Consider the following 14,576-nt stretch of genomic DNA (forward strand, 5'->3'; position numbering starts at 1 on the left):
CCGCCTTTGGCACTGGGAACACCAGGTTCTCAGAAGGGACCAGCTCAGACTCGTTTCAAAACAAGTGCACCTTGACTGGTCAGAATATAATTAGCATCTTAAGCATTCCCAAGGATTACATTTCAAGGCTTTTGCATTACTCACAGCAATTAAGATGTACCAAGTAAGTTTTATAGTTTTAGCTCTAACTCTCTAATTAGTGATTTTAAAACACACATATTTTACATTGTCTTGCCTTTCCATATGGCCAGATGTATAAAGCACAACATTTTAGTCCAAACAAAAGCTTTTCTGAAAAACAATCAGTATGCCAAACATAACATTAAAGGAAGTTGTTGTTTTTTCCCAAGAGAGGAACACAAAGATACAGTGACTCAACAGTAACTTTTACCGAAGCCTCATTCCACCATGAAAACTGTACAGTCTACAGTATCTTAAGTGAATCATGATTTAGCTTACATCTTTAATGCCTGATCACGGTGCCAGAGGAGTTCAAAGAGCCTTTATTAAAACCAGCAGCAGGATAGGATGGTTGCACAAGCCACTGCAGCACCTACTTTGTAGCCAGAAGTAATTATGTTCATCTGCTAATCTCTCCTGAAGAAACTCAGTCTAACCGGCAGAGATCACATCCATCAGATGAGAGCTCCGTGCAAGACATAGGGGCCACTAGTGCTTTTCATGAAAACACAGCTCAAAGACAAAATAGCATTTTGTGTGTGTGACAGCGCAACATACATGCATCACACCCTTTGGAATAAAAAAGGTCAGTGTTGGGAATAAACACCAATTATAAGGAATAACTCTATTTAATTCCTTCCTTTGCCTGCGAGTGCGCAAATCTACATCTTGAGATAACACCACAACTATCAGGTTCTTAATTTTCACAGACTCAAGAACCTCAGGTTTAAGAAACTATTATTCCGAGGCCAGACATCCAGTTGCCTTTGTGGACCTCACATTTACTCCCCTCTCTTCCTAAAATAACAATGGAATGAGATCTCAAACCTTCACCTGACATATGCAATACATTGCACTTCAAAAGGCTGTGGAGTTAACACTGCTGAGCTAGTTTAAACCAGTACAAAATATTTCAGATGGAGAGCGTTCAAGAGCTCTAACCATGTGGTACAGATTTAAACCTGGAAGCATGCATAATGGAGCGTACGTTCTGGCGTTTCACAGTGCTAGATTCAAGCAAGCATGTGCCACCTACAACTTCATGTAAAACAGTAACACTGTACAGTCCAAGCAACAGCAGAAGGTCTGACTGAAGTGACTACTGGCTGCTTTAGAACCACAGAGGATGTAAAGCACGTCCGTGGGAAGGGGGAGGGAAAAAATACTAAAAAATTATAACGTAGTCAGATAGGCAGAACTATGTACCTTACTCATATCTAATATCCTCACAGAGCTAAACTGCTTACAAAAATGAGTGCAAGCCTGAGCTAGAAGGCTTATATTTTATTCAGGTGGTTACTGTTTGGGAAATTGTAAATCCTCTGTTCTCTAATGAGCATGCTAAGCAGCTATAAAACATAGAAGTTGCTGCCAGCAAAGTCAGGATGAAAATTGTCAGTCTTTGTATTACCACAAAAAAAAATATATATATATATACAAACATATATATATATATACACACCAATATCAATTATACCAAATCCTCAAATTATAAGTGTAAAAAGTCAATGTGGAACATAAAAATTATATGGTTAGAAGAATTTTACTGCTCCATTTTTATTTTTTCATTATCATCATACACTTCAACTTCTTGTATCTGGGGTTATTTTACTCCTAACCCCAAAATCATTTGTGTGCATTAGCATGGTGAAAAGATTCCAGTCTCTCCCAGAAGCTCCGATTCACAAGTGTATTGGGTCCTCATTAATTTAAACCTCCAATCACTTCTAGGAAAAAACCCAAAAATTTCAAATACCTAGCTTTCTAAGTACCCAAATGTAATAAAAAGTAATAATTATACTCCAGTATAACATATTTATCATTTCTTTTGAACTGTGTGCACCACTGTTTTCTTGTAATCTTTTAATATATAAAGTTGTTCTATCTGTGTAACAGTACAGCCGCGCTCCAGTAACGTGTGCAAAAGCCGATATTCTCATGTATGGCATAAGCACTATTACATCACTATTACTATTACATCACTATTACCACATGTATTACCTACACTCATGGGAGCATAAGGCAAAAAAAAATGTAAAATGAAATGTACACATCTTTCTTATGAAACGAGATACAGATAAGGATTTGTTTGTTACAGTGAAATACACCATATTCCTGTCTAATGTAACATTACTGAAATTACTGCAGGAGTAGATTTGACGATTAGAAAAAATGCCTAAGACTTGCTAAATGCATCATCTAAACACACTGTGGTAGGGGTGGAAAAAAAATCAAGAGAATATTTCATGATACCTTTTTTCATAATTGAGCATTCTACCTTCCTACAAAGTAAGAGGTTCTAATTTTTAAGACTCAAAATCTATTTTTTTTTTTTTTAAACAGACTTCTGGACTCATTAATATTGCAGTGTTGTTACAGTTAAGAGCTGTAACACATTAACCACTACATTACCCATCCTGCTGCCCCCATCCAACCTGCTCCACAGTACTGTTACACAAAAATCCCTTGAAATCTCCTGATTTTATATTGTAACAATGATAAGGCAAGAATATTCTCTATTTTAGTGCAAGTCCTTTGCGGATTACAAGGATTAAAGGCATTTCACTGCCTTCTGTCATCCTAACTTGGCTGAAGTCATCACATATCAGGTTCAGGTGCTCCCTACCCTCTAACAATGTTACGTCCAACACAGAAATTAAACTATGTTTCTCAGGAAACAGCAAACAATGGCTTTGTTTTTTAATCCAAGGCTACTTTCAAAGGCTCACTGTAAGTAACAGAAAAATCTATGCTTCCCAATAGGAATATTAAACACTAATGCTTTCACCAAATAAAGGACAGTAAATTCAGAATATCTACTCTGTGTTTACATTTGTGTTTTGATCAATAGTTTTAGGTCCTGTGTTAATTTATTATAGCTAACTTCAAAATGCCAAAGCAAGAGAGATGATACTTGCAGAACTGGAGTTAAACTTATATAAGATTTTTTTGTGTTAAATATGTTTGCAAAAATTAATGTCCCATGAAATAGAGGTGTGGTTCTAAAAAGAATGTATCAGAACAATGGTTACTTTTCTACTTTGTCTGTACTTCATTTTAGGTTCCTGCTGCAAATTTATTTAAAACACGTGTCCTAATTATAGAACTTCAACACATAACGTGAATCTTCCTTGCCATGTTTCCATATAGGCCTCTGTGGATTTCTCACCCAGACCTCCTCTAGGCACAACGATCCACAGGCATTGCATTTCCCCTCAAGAACTGAACTCTCTTCTGGAACAAAGTAGTCAAGAAATCAGACAGGCGGCTAAGGAGAAAAACAACCAGTCCATTTGGCAGCACCTCTCCAGCTACCTGCAAGCATTAACAGTCTTAACCATAACTACATCGCTGCAGAAGAGGACAGGGCAGGGCAGGTTCGTCAGAAGCCGCGTTCCAAGCGCCTCCCGCAGCAACCGGCGCTGCGAGGCCGCCGGCCGGCCCAGGCCCGCGGCTCCGCGCCACCGCCGGGCACCGCACCCGGGCGAGCCCCGAGCGGCCAGCGCGGCCTGGCTGTGTTTAACGGCGGGCAGAGCCGCTCCCGCCGCCTGCAGCAGTCAGCGCGCCCGAGGCCCTCGTCCGGCCTCCCCGCCGCGACGGGGGACCGAGCCCCCCGGCGGAGCTGCCCCTGGCCCCGCTCCGCCTCTGCCGCCCCCCGGAAGGGCCGCGGGCGGGGAGCACCGGCAGCCGCCCTGCACCAAGGGCCGCCGCGCTGCCCGGCTGGGGCGCGGCTGCGAGGGGAAGTGGGGGAAGGGGAAGAGGTGGGGGGGAGAAGGAAACGGGCGCTTCCGCGCGCGCGCGCAGCGGGGGGAGGGCGGGGAGGGCAGGGGGTTATTTATAGCCCGGCTGCTAATTTGGGAAGCGGGATAATGCGCCCCGCGGAGCGGCACCTGCCGCCAGCACTCACCCCATCCCGCAGAGAGGCGCCGGCTCCTTTAAAACCACCGCAGACCCCACCCTCTGGCCCTCCTCTCCTGCCGCCACGAGCCCCGCGGCCTGCCAATCGGCGGCGGCGACGCAACGGGGCTGCCGGCAGCCAATCGGCGGGCCGCTTAGTGGCTGGAGGAGAGGTGAGGAGGCAAGATGGAGGCGGCGGGTGAGGCGGCGGCCGTCCCCGCCGAGGAGCTGCGGGCGGCGGCCGCCTTCGTGGCTCCCCTGCGGCCTGAGCCGGCGGCCGCCGCCGCCGTGGTGCTGCCGGAGCGGCTGCAGCGGCGGGAAGCGGAGCGGCAGCAGGGCGTGGAGCGGCAGCGGCAGAAGAAGGAGGCGCAGGTAGTGAAGGAGGAGCAGAGCGAATTCTTCGTCGCCGCCTTCTCCCGGGAGCGAGAGGCTGTGGAGGCGCTGCTGGCGGCGGGGCCGCTGGAGGAGGCGGCCGCCCGCCTGCAGGGGCTGCAGAAGCTGCTGACCGAGAGCGTGCGGTTCCTGGCGCCCTACGAGCTGCGGCAGGGCCAGGAGGCCGTGGCGCGACTGCAGGGGGACCTGGCGGCGCGGCGCCAGCAGCTGCAGCCCAAGAAGAAATTCGCCTTCCGGGCCCTCAAGAAAGAAGCGGCGCCGGGCAGCGAGCCGCGCCCCGCCGAGCCCGCCCGGCCCGCGGCCGCCGAGCCGGCCCCCTGCCCCGGCACTGCCGAGGGGGAGCCGGGCGGGCCGCCGCTGTGCGGGTTCAGCGGCGCCGAGAACCAGGAGCTGGAGCTCGGCCCCGCGGAGCTGCTGCAGCGCGACGTGCTGCTCTCGCAGCTGCGCGGCTGCCGGGTGCGGCTCCGCGGCAACGCCAACACCGTGCGGGTGCGGGACTGCCGGGGCTGCACCGTGCTCTGCGGGCCCGTCTCCACCTCCGTGATGGTGGATGGCTGCAGTGACTGTGTCCTGGTGCTGGCCTGCCAGCAGCTGCGCACCCATCGCACCTGCGACAGCCGCTTCTACGTGCAGGTGACCAGCCGGGCCGTGATCGAGGACTGCACTAAGGTCTTCTTTGCCCCCTACGCCTGGAGCTATCCGGGTATTGAGAGGGATTTTGAGTCTTCTGGGCTGGACAGAAGCAGAAACAACTGGAACCTGGTGGACGACTTTGACTGGCTGGCAACTGACAGGCCTTCACCCAACTGGAGCCTGATCCCTGAGCAGGAAAGAATCAGCTGCTGGGACTGACTGCAGAGGCAGCTCAGTACTGAGCAAGAAATCCTGGTGTAGAAGCACTGATTCATAAACAGTGGGACTTCATCACCAATATGCCATTAAATAATTCCAATCGGTATTTAAATTGTGAATTACAATGTATGACTTTTTTTTTCTTTAATTCAAGAATAACCAGTCAAATATAGTTTACTGTTCTTACACAAGTTGCTGCTATAATCTTTATGTATCACTGTGGAATTTGCCAACTACTGCAGTACCTCATTGCTAAGTTTTTCTAATTAAAGTGGGGCAAGGAGCACCAACAAACAGGAGCCTCTGTTAGAACTGTTGTGCTGCTTTCACTCACACAGGCAGAATCTGAATTAGCTGCAAGTAGTACAAGCTGTACTGAAATGGAAAACAGATTTTTTGCATTTTTGTGGTTCTTAGGTTGCAGATGACAGTACACTAACTTATGCGGTATACAGGAGGGGAGTTTGGTGGTCTAATGGGGACAGTGAAATCTGTAAGTTTGCTTTATTTAGGCTTTGATTTCAAGTGACATAAGTCTAAAGGAAAGTCACCTAATAAACATTTAATGCTCTCCTAGTACATTACTGATTGTTTGAAATTAACAAACTTGTAGAGGGTATATAAATACTAAATCTTCGCAGCCTGAAAATACTATGTGAAAAGATGTTCCTGCTGTAAACAATTTTAACTTGAGATGAATAAAATGAGTGCTTTGAGTGTACTTCTGGGGGCACACAGGAAGTTCTGATTAATGTTACAGAAGCTTGGTAACCTGCTCTACTGTAGTCTGAAACTTCAGGGGAGAGATATTAAGGGTTGTCCTACTACTTGTTTTGTTTGCCTACCAGAAACTAGGCTTTGTGGTGCTGTGATCTTAATTTACAGGCCCCTGCTGCTGCATAAGTGAAGCATTGACAGAGGCAGTCAGTAAAATGGGAAGATGAAGTGCTATGTTCCAGTTCCAAAACTGCACAGTATCTTGCATAAAGTATACAGTAACTTAAGTCCTATTTCTTCACTCCTGCTAAATAAACTTAAAAGGTAGCAGCATTGTGGAATGCAATGTTCTTACAAGGCACTGTTAGTAGTGAAGTGACCACTATTCATACATAGTAAGTTTAGGTTTCCAAAACCACTCCTGTGACATTTTACAATAAATAATTGTTTATCTTGCCTAAAAATCAGCTTAGAGTTGTATTTTAAAACTGCAAAATATTTATGCTGCCCTACCATCATGTATGTGCCTCTAACAGAAGATGAATACTAGCCAAACCATCAAAAACTCAAAATTGCTATGAGAAATACTTGAAAGTTCTCCTGAGTGCTTGACTTGTTTTGAGCAGATGAACTTTTTATCTAAGTTGTTTTTAGCGTATTTAATTCAAAAATGGAATTTTTATATATTTTTAAACTTTCAGTTTTGTTTACTTCTGTTAATGTGTACTTTTTTTACTGAATTGGATTTTGCATTTCAAATGTATTTGGTTTTGTTTCAGTTGTCCCTTCACAAATTATTCTCCTTTGCATTGACAGCATAATAAAATTATTTAAAGGAAACAACTTTAGTCTTGCTTTAATGTACATAATTTTTAATATCTTTTGTTGAAGGGATGGGATCAGATGAGACTCTGATGTATCTTAACACATCCATAATAGTAAATTAAGTCTTTCTTCCCCACGTCCTGGTAGTGACAAATCAATCCCCTTAGCATCTTCTGGTCCTGGGATCGTTACGCCTGTAAGAACTACAGTAATGCCTTCGTTCTGCCAGCTATAAACATTTTAAGTTTTCTTACTGTGTTGATGGGCTCTGGCGAATCTGGAAATGGAGATACCTCCACTGGGCTGCAGCAGGCATTGGAGATGTGCGCTTGTCAACACTTGGAACTGGCCTTGGCCTGTCAGTGTGTTCCTGCACTAGCTGTTGGTCTGTAGTGTGCAGTATTGCCTGGTTAAACAGAGCATGAGTCAAAACAAGGAAATCTGGACTTCAATTTCAGGCTGAAAATGGTTCCTTAGTGATGTTTTTCAGAGGTCAGTTACTGACATCCCAGTTCCCAGTGGTTTTTTTTCTCCCCTCAAAATACTTTTGTCAAACCAAAACTATTAGGTAATACTTTTCAGTAACATGGCTTTAGAGGATACCACTAAAGATGTTCCAGACAATTACTTTTGCTTACAGATTTACCATTACCTCTGTAATACAAAACAAGTAATGGAATCTCACTCTCAAGCGTGATGTGAGAGAAGAAAATTCCATGTGAGAACAGCAAGTTTGCTCAGACAAATACTTAATGTGATTTGTAACACTAAATACGTGACTTCATATATATTACACACACAATTGCATGTTTCCATGCACCTCTTTTAAATATTGATTTTCTAATGTAGGATCAGACTAGAAGAACTTTAAAACTAATTGGAAATAGAAGAATGTTTTATTAAAAATAACGTAGTATGTGACCACAAGCTGTGAACTAGAAAAGGTTTGCTAACATATTCATAGGCTCTATCAGTGTAGAAAATGCAACTTTTTTAGGTATGGAAGAAAGAGAAACACCTAAGCTTTTCTATCTAGTTGTTTTAACAACACTGTTTATAATATTTTTTTAATCAAAAATACATATGGGAAAGGAAGTCACAATTGGTACAACCAGTAGCAGGCTGTCAGCTGTGTGTTCCAGAACACACTGGAACTGACACCACCAGTGCGGACGGATCGTGTGCTGCTCACCTGTGCTGTAACCACCAGCATTCTGCAAGCACTTGTAGGCGGGAAAAAAGTAAAATGCCATGTGAGTGGGAACATATTAGCTGATATCCCAAAAGTACAGTTATTCATTTGAGAATCCATTTTTCCAGTCAAATCTAGTGGAAAGTAATAATGGGGATGTACTGAGAATTATATACTCAAGAAATTTTTATGAAAGTATATAAAAGCGTGGCAGGAGTAAGTGTATGTATATATATATATATATATATATATATAATATTTTACAGGATACTTATACATAACCTGCATTTAAAATTTCTCAGCTATTTTTTTAAACTGAATTGCTTAGCATCTATTTTCTTAGATGGAAGAAAATTATTTTTATGATGTTGACACATACTCAAACTAATGTTTTGGAAATAAGACATTGGGGTACTTCGACACGCCTAGACTGTAGAGTTGTCTAAGTTATTTCATTGGAACTACTTACAGAGTAAGCACTAAACATGTGAAGATGAAAAGTCTAGTCTGTGGTATTTGTAGCTTCACCATATTTCTCTACTTTTTGCCTCAACTGACAAGACACCAGAAAAATTGCTTCCTGTCTGCAGGTAATCCTTGCACTATTTGTTCAAGAGGTCAGAAATGTATCTTGAGTACGGAAGTGATTAAATATGTTCACTGAGAGTGTCTGGTTTCAACAAGTGAGGAATTTTGTGTTATCTTGCCTCTAGACGAGTTAATGGTGGATCACCTCATACATCACACTGAAGCAAACCTTCAAAGAGAGTAAGGAGTGTGTCATGACGTGCCCTGAGCTGCCAGCAGCAGGTGGCCGAGCTCCTGAATTGCTCTCCTGAACCTTCCAACTGAGGAATATTCAGAGGGAAGGTTGGGCAGAGTTCACACAGCAGCTGGTTTGAGGTGTGCCAGGCGGTCTCCCTTCTCCCGGGTCAAGGAGAGGCTTGCAGTGCAGCCTGGTCCGAGCCGCTTTGTCTCCCTGCTGATACAGCTTGAGAAGGCAGGGCAGCACATGCTCGCTTTCTTCCCTCAGAGTGATAAGCGATGCTGACATGAAGAAAATACCTGTCAGCCTCTTCTCGGCCAGGAGCCAGGATTGCTTTGTGTCTAACCTGCTAGAGAGAGCTGGCAAAAATCCTCTTCCTCAGGGACCCACGGGGGAAGAAGTACTTTGTTCAGGAGACTTTGTGCAAGCCGACGCACTGAACTTGGGTTCATGGCTGAGAGGGCAGCAGGTAGAACCAGACTCCCACTCGCAGTGGAGGGAGTGCAGGAGCAGGCAGACCTGCTTGTGAAAACAAGCTGGTTTCAAGCTGCCTTGCCTAGTAGCAAGATGGAAACACAATGTGAGGGAGCTCGATGAATGAGCCTGTTCAGAGATGGTAATTCCCCTGGCAGTAATGAAGGGGGAGCACCAGGAGGTAGCACAGGTTGCCGCCTGCTGAGCCATGCAGGCAGCAGCACAGGTGGCCATGCACTGCCACTCACAGCAGCACTGGCAGATGAACCACCAGCACCACCAACACCTCTTTGCCTCTGTCTGCAGCAGTTCATTGGTCTAACCCACACATTGGCCATATTCACATCACCTGCATAACACAACACCGAAGCAAACAAAATCTCCTCAAGAACTTTAGCTCTGGTTTGCATTTCATTGCCACCAGAATCACAGATTCACAGAATCACAGAATGTTAGGGTTTGGAAGGCACCTCAAAAGATCACCTGGTCCAATCCCCCTGCTGGAGCTGGAACACCCAGATGAGGTTACACAGGAAGGCGTCCAGGCGGGTTTTGAATGTCTCCAGAGTAGGAGACTCCACAACCTCCCTGGGCAGCCTGTTCCAGTGTCTGTCACCCTCACTGAGAAGAAGTTTCTTCTCAAATTTAAGTGTAACCTTTTGTGTTCTAGTTTGAACCCATTATCCCTTGTCCTATCATTGGTTGTCACCGAGAAGAGCCTGGCTCCATCCTCGTGACACTCACCCTTTGTATATTTGTAAATATTAATGAGGTCCCCCCTTAGTCTCCTCTTCTCCAAACTCAAGAGCCCCAGCTCCCTCAGCCTTTCCTCATACGGGAGATGCTCCACTCCATCATCTTTGTTGCCTTGCACTGGACCCTCTCCAGCAGTTCCCTGTCCTTCTGGAACTGAGGGGCCCAGAACTGGACACAATATTCCAGATGTGGTCTCACCAGGGCAGAGTAGAGGGGAAGGAGGACCTCTCTCGATCTACTAACCGCTCCCCTTGTAATACACCCCAGGATGCCATTGGCCTTCCTGGCCACAAGGGCACAGTGCTGGCTCATGGTCATCCTGCTGTCCACCAGGATCCCCAGGTCCCTTTCCCCTACACTGCTCTCTAATAGGTCATTCCCCAACTTATCCTGGAACCTGGGGTAATAACAGAAAGAACTCCTCTAATACATACCCTAAAGAAATTAATTTTGCTAGGCCTCAGAAGGGCCTGAAAAACTCCTGCCAAGAACGTGGTTATGAACACCTATGAAGATGGCAGAAACTTCAACATGGTAAAACTAAGTGCAAATTGGCCCTGAATAGAGGGCTCCTTGGCAGAAAGGTAGGAGGTTTCTAAACAGTATAGGACATCAAGGTGTGAAACCATTTTCCTCAGAGAGTCACACGAGTATACTCGTTTTAAACGTTTTTGAAAGACAGCCTGGGTGGAGAGCCCTCCTTCAGCTGACAGCCTTACCAAACTCTTTAAAGCCAGTGAAACTTCCTTAGCTTACCACAGCACTGTAACTCAACCTTTTATAGCTCACATGTCTGTGAATTAAACAAAACAGGTTTATGCAAAAATACGCAACAGCGAACCCATAGAAGAAAACTGAGGCAGTTCTTCAGCACTGCAGAGGGCTCTGATTGTTGGCATTTGTTGAGGCTGTGAGGCAGCACAGACCACAGCTTGCCTCCAGAGAAGCAGACAAGAGCTTTGCTGCTGCTTCCACCAAGGCCACCATCTCACCTGGAGGTCTTGTCCTGAGAGCCTGCTGGAGTCCAGGCATTTCCCACTCTCTGCACTTGCTTCTCTGGATACCAGGAACAAAAACTGAGTCATTTGTGTTCCCTCCTTATCCCACCCTGCTTTATTTCAGTAGATCCTGATGTGGGTTCTAGTAAAACTTGTGTGAAAAAAACAGTAAGAAATACATGCATAAGACGATTTCTTACATGCTGTTATGCTTTATAATAAAAAGTTTATCTTTTTGAGGGCTTGGATTTTATTTTTTTTTAATATGAGGTTTGGCTTTTTAAGTTTCATCCCGTTTAAGTAATAGCTACATATAGACAAGAATCAAATCTCAGTGGCTTTACTTGGAATTGCTTCAGGTGTTACAAAATACTTAGGAATTTTTTAATGGAAGCAGTTTCTGGGAACACATACAATCGTCCTCCATCCTCCCTTCATACACATCCTACTTTTGTCTTGCCAAGTAGATTTCTTCCAGCCTCTGAGAGTGGGATCTGAGGGCAGACTTGTTGGCTTTGAGGACTGTATGCACACAAGTACATTTCTTTACCTCCTTTATGCATCATCCTTTTGCTGCTCAGCTCTGCCCCCTTAACTCCTACTTTCCATCAGGCTCCCTCCACTTCTTGTGACTGGGGCCTTTTTTCTATGCGGCCAGCAAATTTGCACAAGAAAGCTCAAATCCTGTACTGTACTAAAAAGCCAGTTTCATCACATACAAGAAAAGATAAAAATAGCAAGAAAAAAAATCTGTGCAACTTGTGGAATGTCAACATTTTCATTCACACTGTGATCTGATTTATCTGACTTACTTGAGGATCCATCTGTTGTGCTGAGATGTTTTCCAGCAGTAATAACTACCGTGAGCCTTTTGAAAGCTTTCAATTCCCAACATATTTCTTTCCTCTTTCTGCAAGTATGAACATTGATTTATAACTCTTACTCTCTGAGCGGTGAACACTACACCCCAGGCACTACAGTAATATGAATACTCATAACGAGCATCTGGGGGGTCAAAGAATAACTGTTTTCTGAACACATTACCCACATTGTGGGTAAGGATGGCTGAAATGCTGGGAACTACCCAGAGCAAAACCAGGCTGAAACCCTCACAGAATGCCCCAGCGTGGTTGAGGAGCCACAGGTCTGGTGGACCAGATCACCCTTCCCAGGACAGACAACAGCCCCAGCAGCAAATTTAGCTACTTGTCTCTGTCCCCAGCTTCAGGACCTGCAGGCACCTCACATGCCACAGAAAAAGTAGCCTACTGAATTACTAGTGTACATAGGAGGTGAAAAAAACATAAAATAAATAAATCAGACTTTTCTCCACCTGTTAATCATATGATGCGGTACAGTCGTTTTATCACATTGTTCCTCAGTAGTGTCCTTGTACCCACCTCACAAATGCAAGCCAAACCATAGACTACAGTGCATAAAACCCCCTCTTATCTCCACACGATAATTTCCTGTCATAGGTAAAACCAGACATCTTCATCCTTGCAATGAAATCTAACTACTTCTAAGTAAATCAAAGAAAAAAAGAACCCAAGAGAGCCACTTGTTTCATGTCACAGAGTAGAGTGACAGAAAAATTGGCCCAGGAAATTAAATTTTTTGCCAACTAAAAGCATTTCCATAGTTTAGGCACATGGGATATACCTAAAGGGAATTTCCCTTTTATATCTCATATTCCTGAAGGTGGAAGGAGCATGGTTGGTCCAGGACTGGGCAATGGACTGTATAGCGAATACCAGATTGAATTCTCTCCATTAAAAGCTTTTCCCTCCATCCTAGCATTAACTGGTAAGTTTGTAGCTTATATTTAGGTTAGCAAGCATAACTTTTTTGAAAGGTATCAATACTGAACTGTTATCCAGATAATTTATAATTTCTTAACAAAGTTTTGAATTTGAACACATTCGTGATGAGTTCTAGCAGATCAATAATCATTTGAATTTTATTCTACCCTTTTTTCTCCAAAATGGCATGTGAATTGTACATTCGAGTTTAATATGCAACCTCTGAGGCCACTATTAACTCAAACATCCTTACTGCAATCAGCTTTTGTCCGCTACAGATCAGTTTCATATTTTCTATTTGAAGTAGCAAGCCATAGTAAATCTGCCCAATTAGAGGTGAATTCCAGCCAAGATAAAGATTTGTAAGAAAAGCATGTGCCAAGCAAAACCAGTTTTCTTTTTCGTGCTGTCCACACCCCAAAACATTTCTTGGTGATTCCCCATAATCTTTCTCTTCTTTGGGATGCTCTGTTTGAGACAGCCCCCAGCTGAGCAGTTTTTGCTGGGGCTCGCACAGGGCTTGTCACTCTGTGTCTGAGATAAGCGGGAAGCATTAACTCCCCAGTTTTAAAAGTGTTAACTTCATTTTTTCAAAAGAAGTGTCAGATATGCTATATCATATCATATCATATCATATCATATCATATCATATCATATCATTTACTGTCATCAGTCTCCTTTAAAACTTCAGGCATGGTGAGTTGACTTGATGAGTGAGTAGTTTTTGCCTCTCAAAGCCCCCAGCTGGCGTTGGGAGTGTTGCAAGTACTTAAGTAAACACAACGAATTTCCAAATCCGGGATGTTTTGGTTGTGCTGATTGCTGTCAGATGATTACTTTAAAGGTATTACCTGAAGTCTTGATGGTCTAATTAGTACCTGAGTGTCCCTTCCTGAGCATCAGGCGAATCATTCATCATCTCCCCCAAAACATCAACTATTTGGGAGTAGTTTATTAAGACCCCTCCTCTTACCTTTATTTAAGGAGAGGAGTGGATTGATGAGCCATGAAGTATATGCTGCATGGTCTGTTTCACTATTTTTATTCCTGAATTAACAGGAAACACCCTAGTAAATACAGTGATATGGTTTTGTTCCATCAGAAATATTGTGGAATGTTAATTATTAAGGTAGCAGATATTCAGATTGTCATCTGTGCTCCTGAATATAAGCTTCTCCATACCCAGAGCAGCACCAGGCTTACATCTGCTGTGGGAGCATTTAGTATTTCTTCTCTTATTCATTGCACTACAGAACATATTTCACTGTGATTCACAGACCTGATAGAAAATTCTTTTTAATTTTAACTGGAGTTTCACTCTGTCATCACTGACAAGAAAGGAACTAGTTTCAGGTTAATTTGTCTAGAATTAACTTCAGGCTGTCAGATAAATGCAACCTCCAAACTATCTCATGTTTCCTATCTGAGCCCTGGAGGAGTCAATGAAATGCAGTAATGTGCACTGCATGGTTAGGGGATATTTTGCCAAGAGATGTTATTTCAGTGCTATGGCTTATTGCACAAAATGTTTATCTGGTTCTCCCAAGAAACAGCGCATGTTGTCCACTTCACAGCAAGCAGAGAGAGTTGTGCGATGGATAATTGCCTTCCTCCTTTCCTCTTGCACACTCACCCTTCCCCTGCCAGGGCAGCTGCAAAGCAACAGCCAGGCCTGCTTAAGGGAAGTCCCAGTTACCAGCTGCTCTCCAGGTCACTGCAATAGC

The 14,576-nt window shown here is 44.1% G+C and overlaps 2 protein-coding genes across 3 annotated transcripts in view; one reads left to right on the top strand and one right to left on the bottom strand.

Annotated features, from left to right (window-relative positions):
* BICRAL (BICRA like chromatin remodeling complex associated protein) overlaps positions 1-4,172 on the bottom strand; it is a 59,050-nt gene extending 54,878 nt beyond the window's left edge. Inside the window, exon 1 of one of the 2 annotated variants that reach the window (XM_065058330.1) lies at positions 4,088-4,172. The gene's annotated coding sequence lies outside the window, so the exon portion shown is untranslated. The remainder of the gene's footprint in view (positions 1-4,087) is intronic. The other variant, XM_065058331.1, reaches the window with a different exon arrangement.
* Positions 4,173-4,263: 91 nt separating this feature from the next.
* Positions 4,264-6,882, top strand: TBCC (tubulin folding cofactor C). The gene has a single exon (XM_065058334.1). It carries the CDS (start codon positions 4,264-4,266, stop codon positions 5,320-5,322), a length of 1,059 nt encoding a protein of 352 aa, XP_064914406.1. The 3' UTR covers positions 5,323-6,882.
* The last annotated feature ends 7,694 nt before the right edge of the window (positions 6,883-14,576 follow it).

Source organism: Columba livia, chromosome 3 (genome assembly GCF_036013475.1).
Source record: "Columba livia isolate bColLiv1 breed racing homer chromosome 3, bColLiv1.pat.W.v2, whole genome shotgun sequence".
Classification (NCBI taxonomy): Eukaryota; Metazoa; Chordata; class Aves; order Columbiformes; family Columbidae; genus Columba; species Columba livia.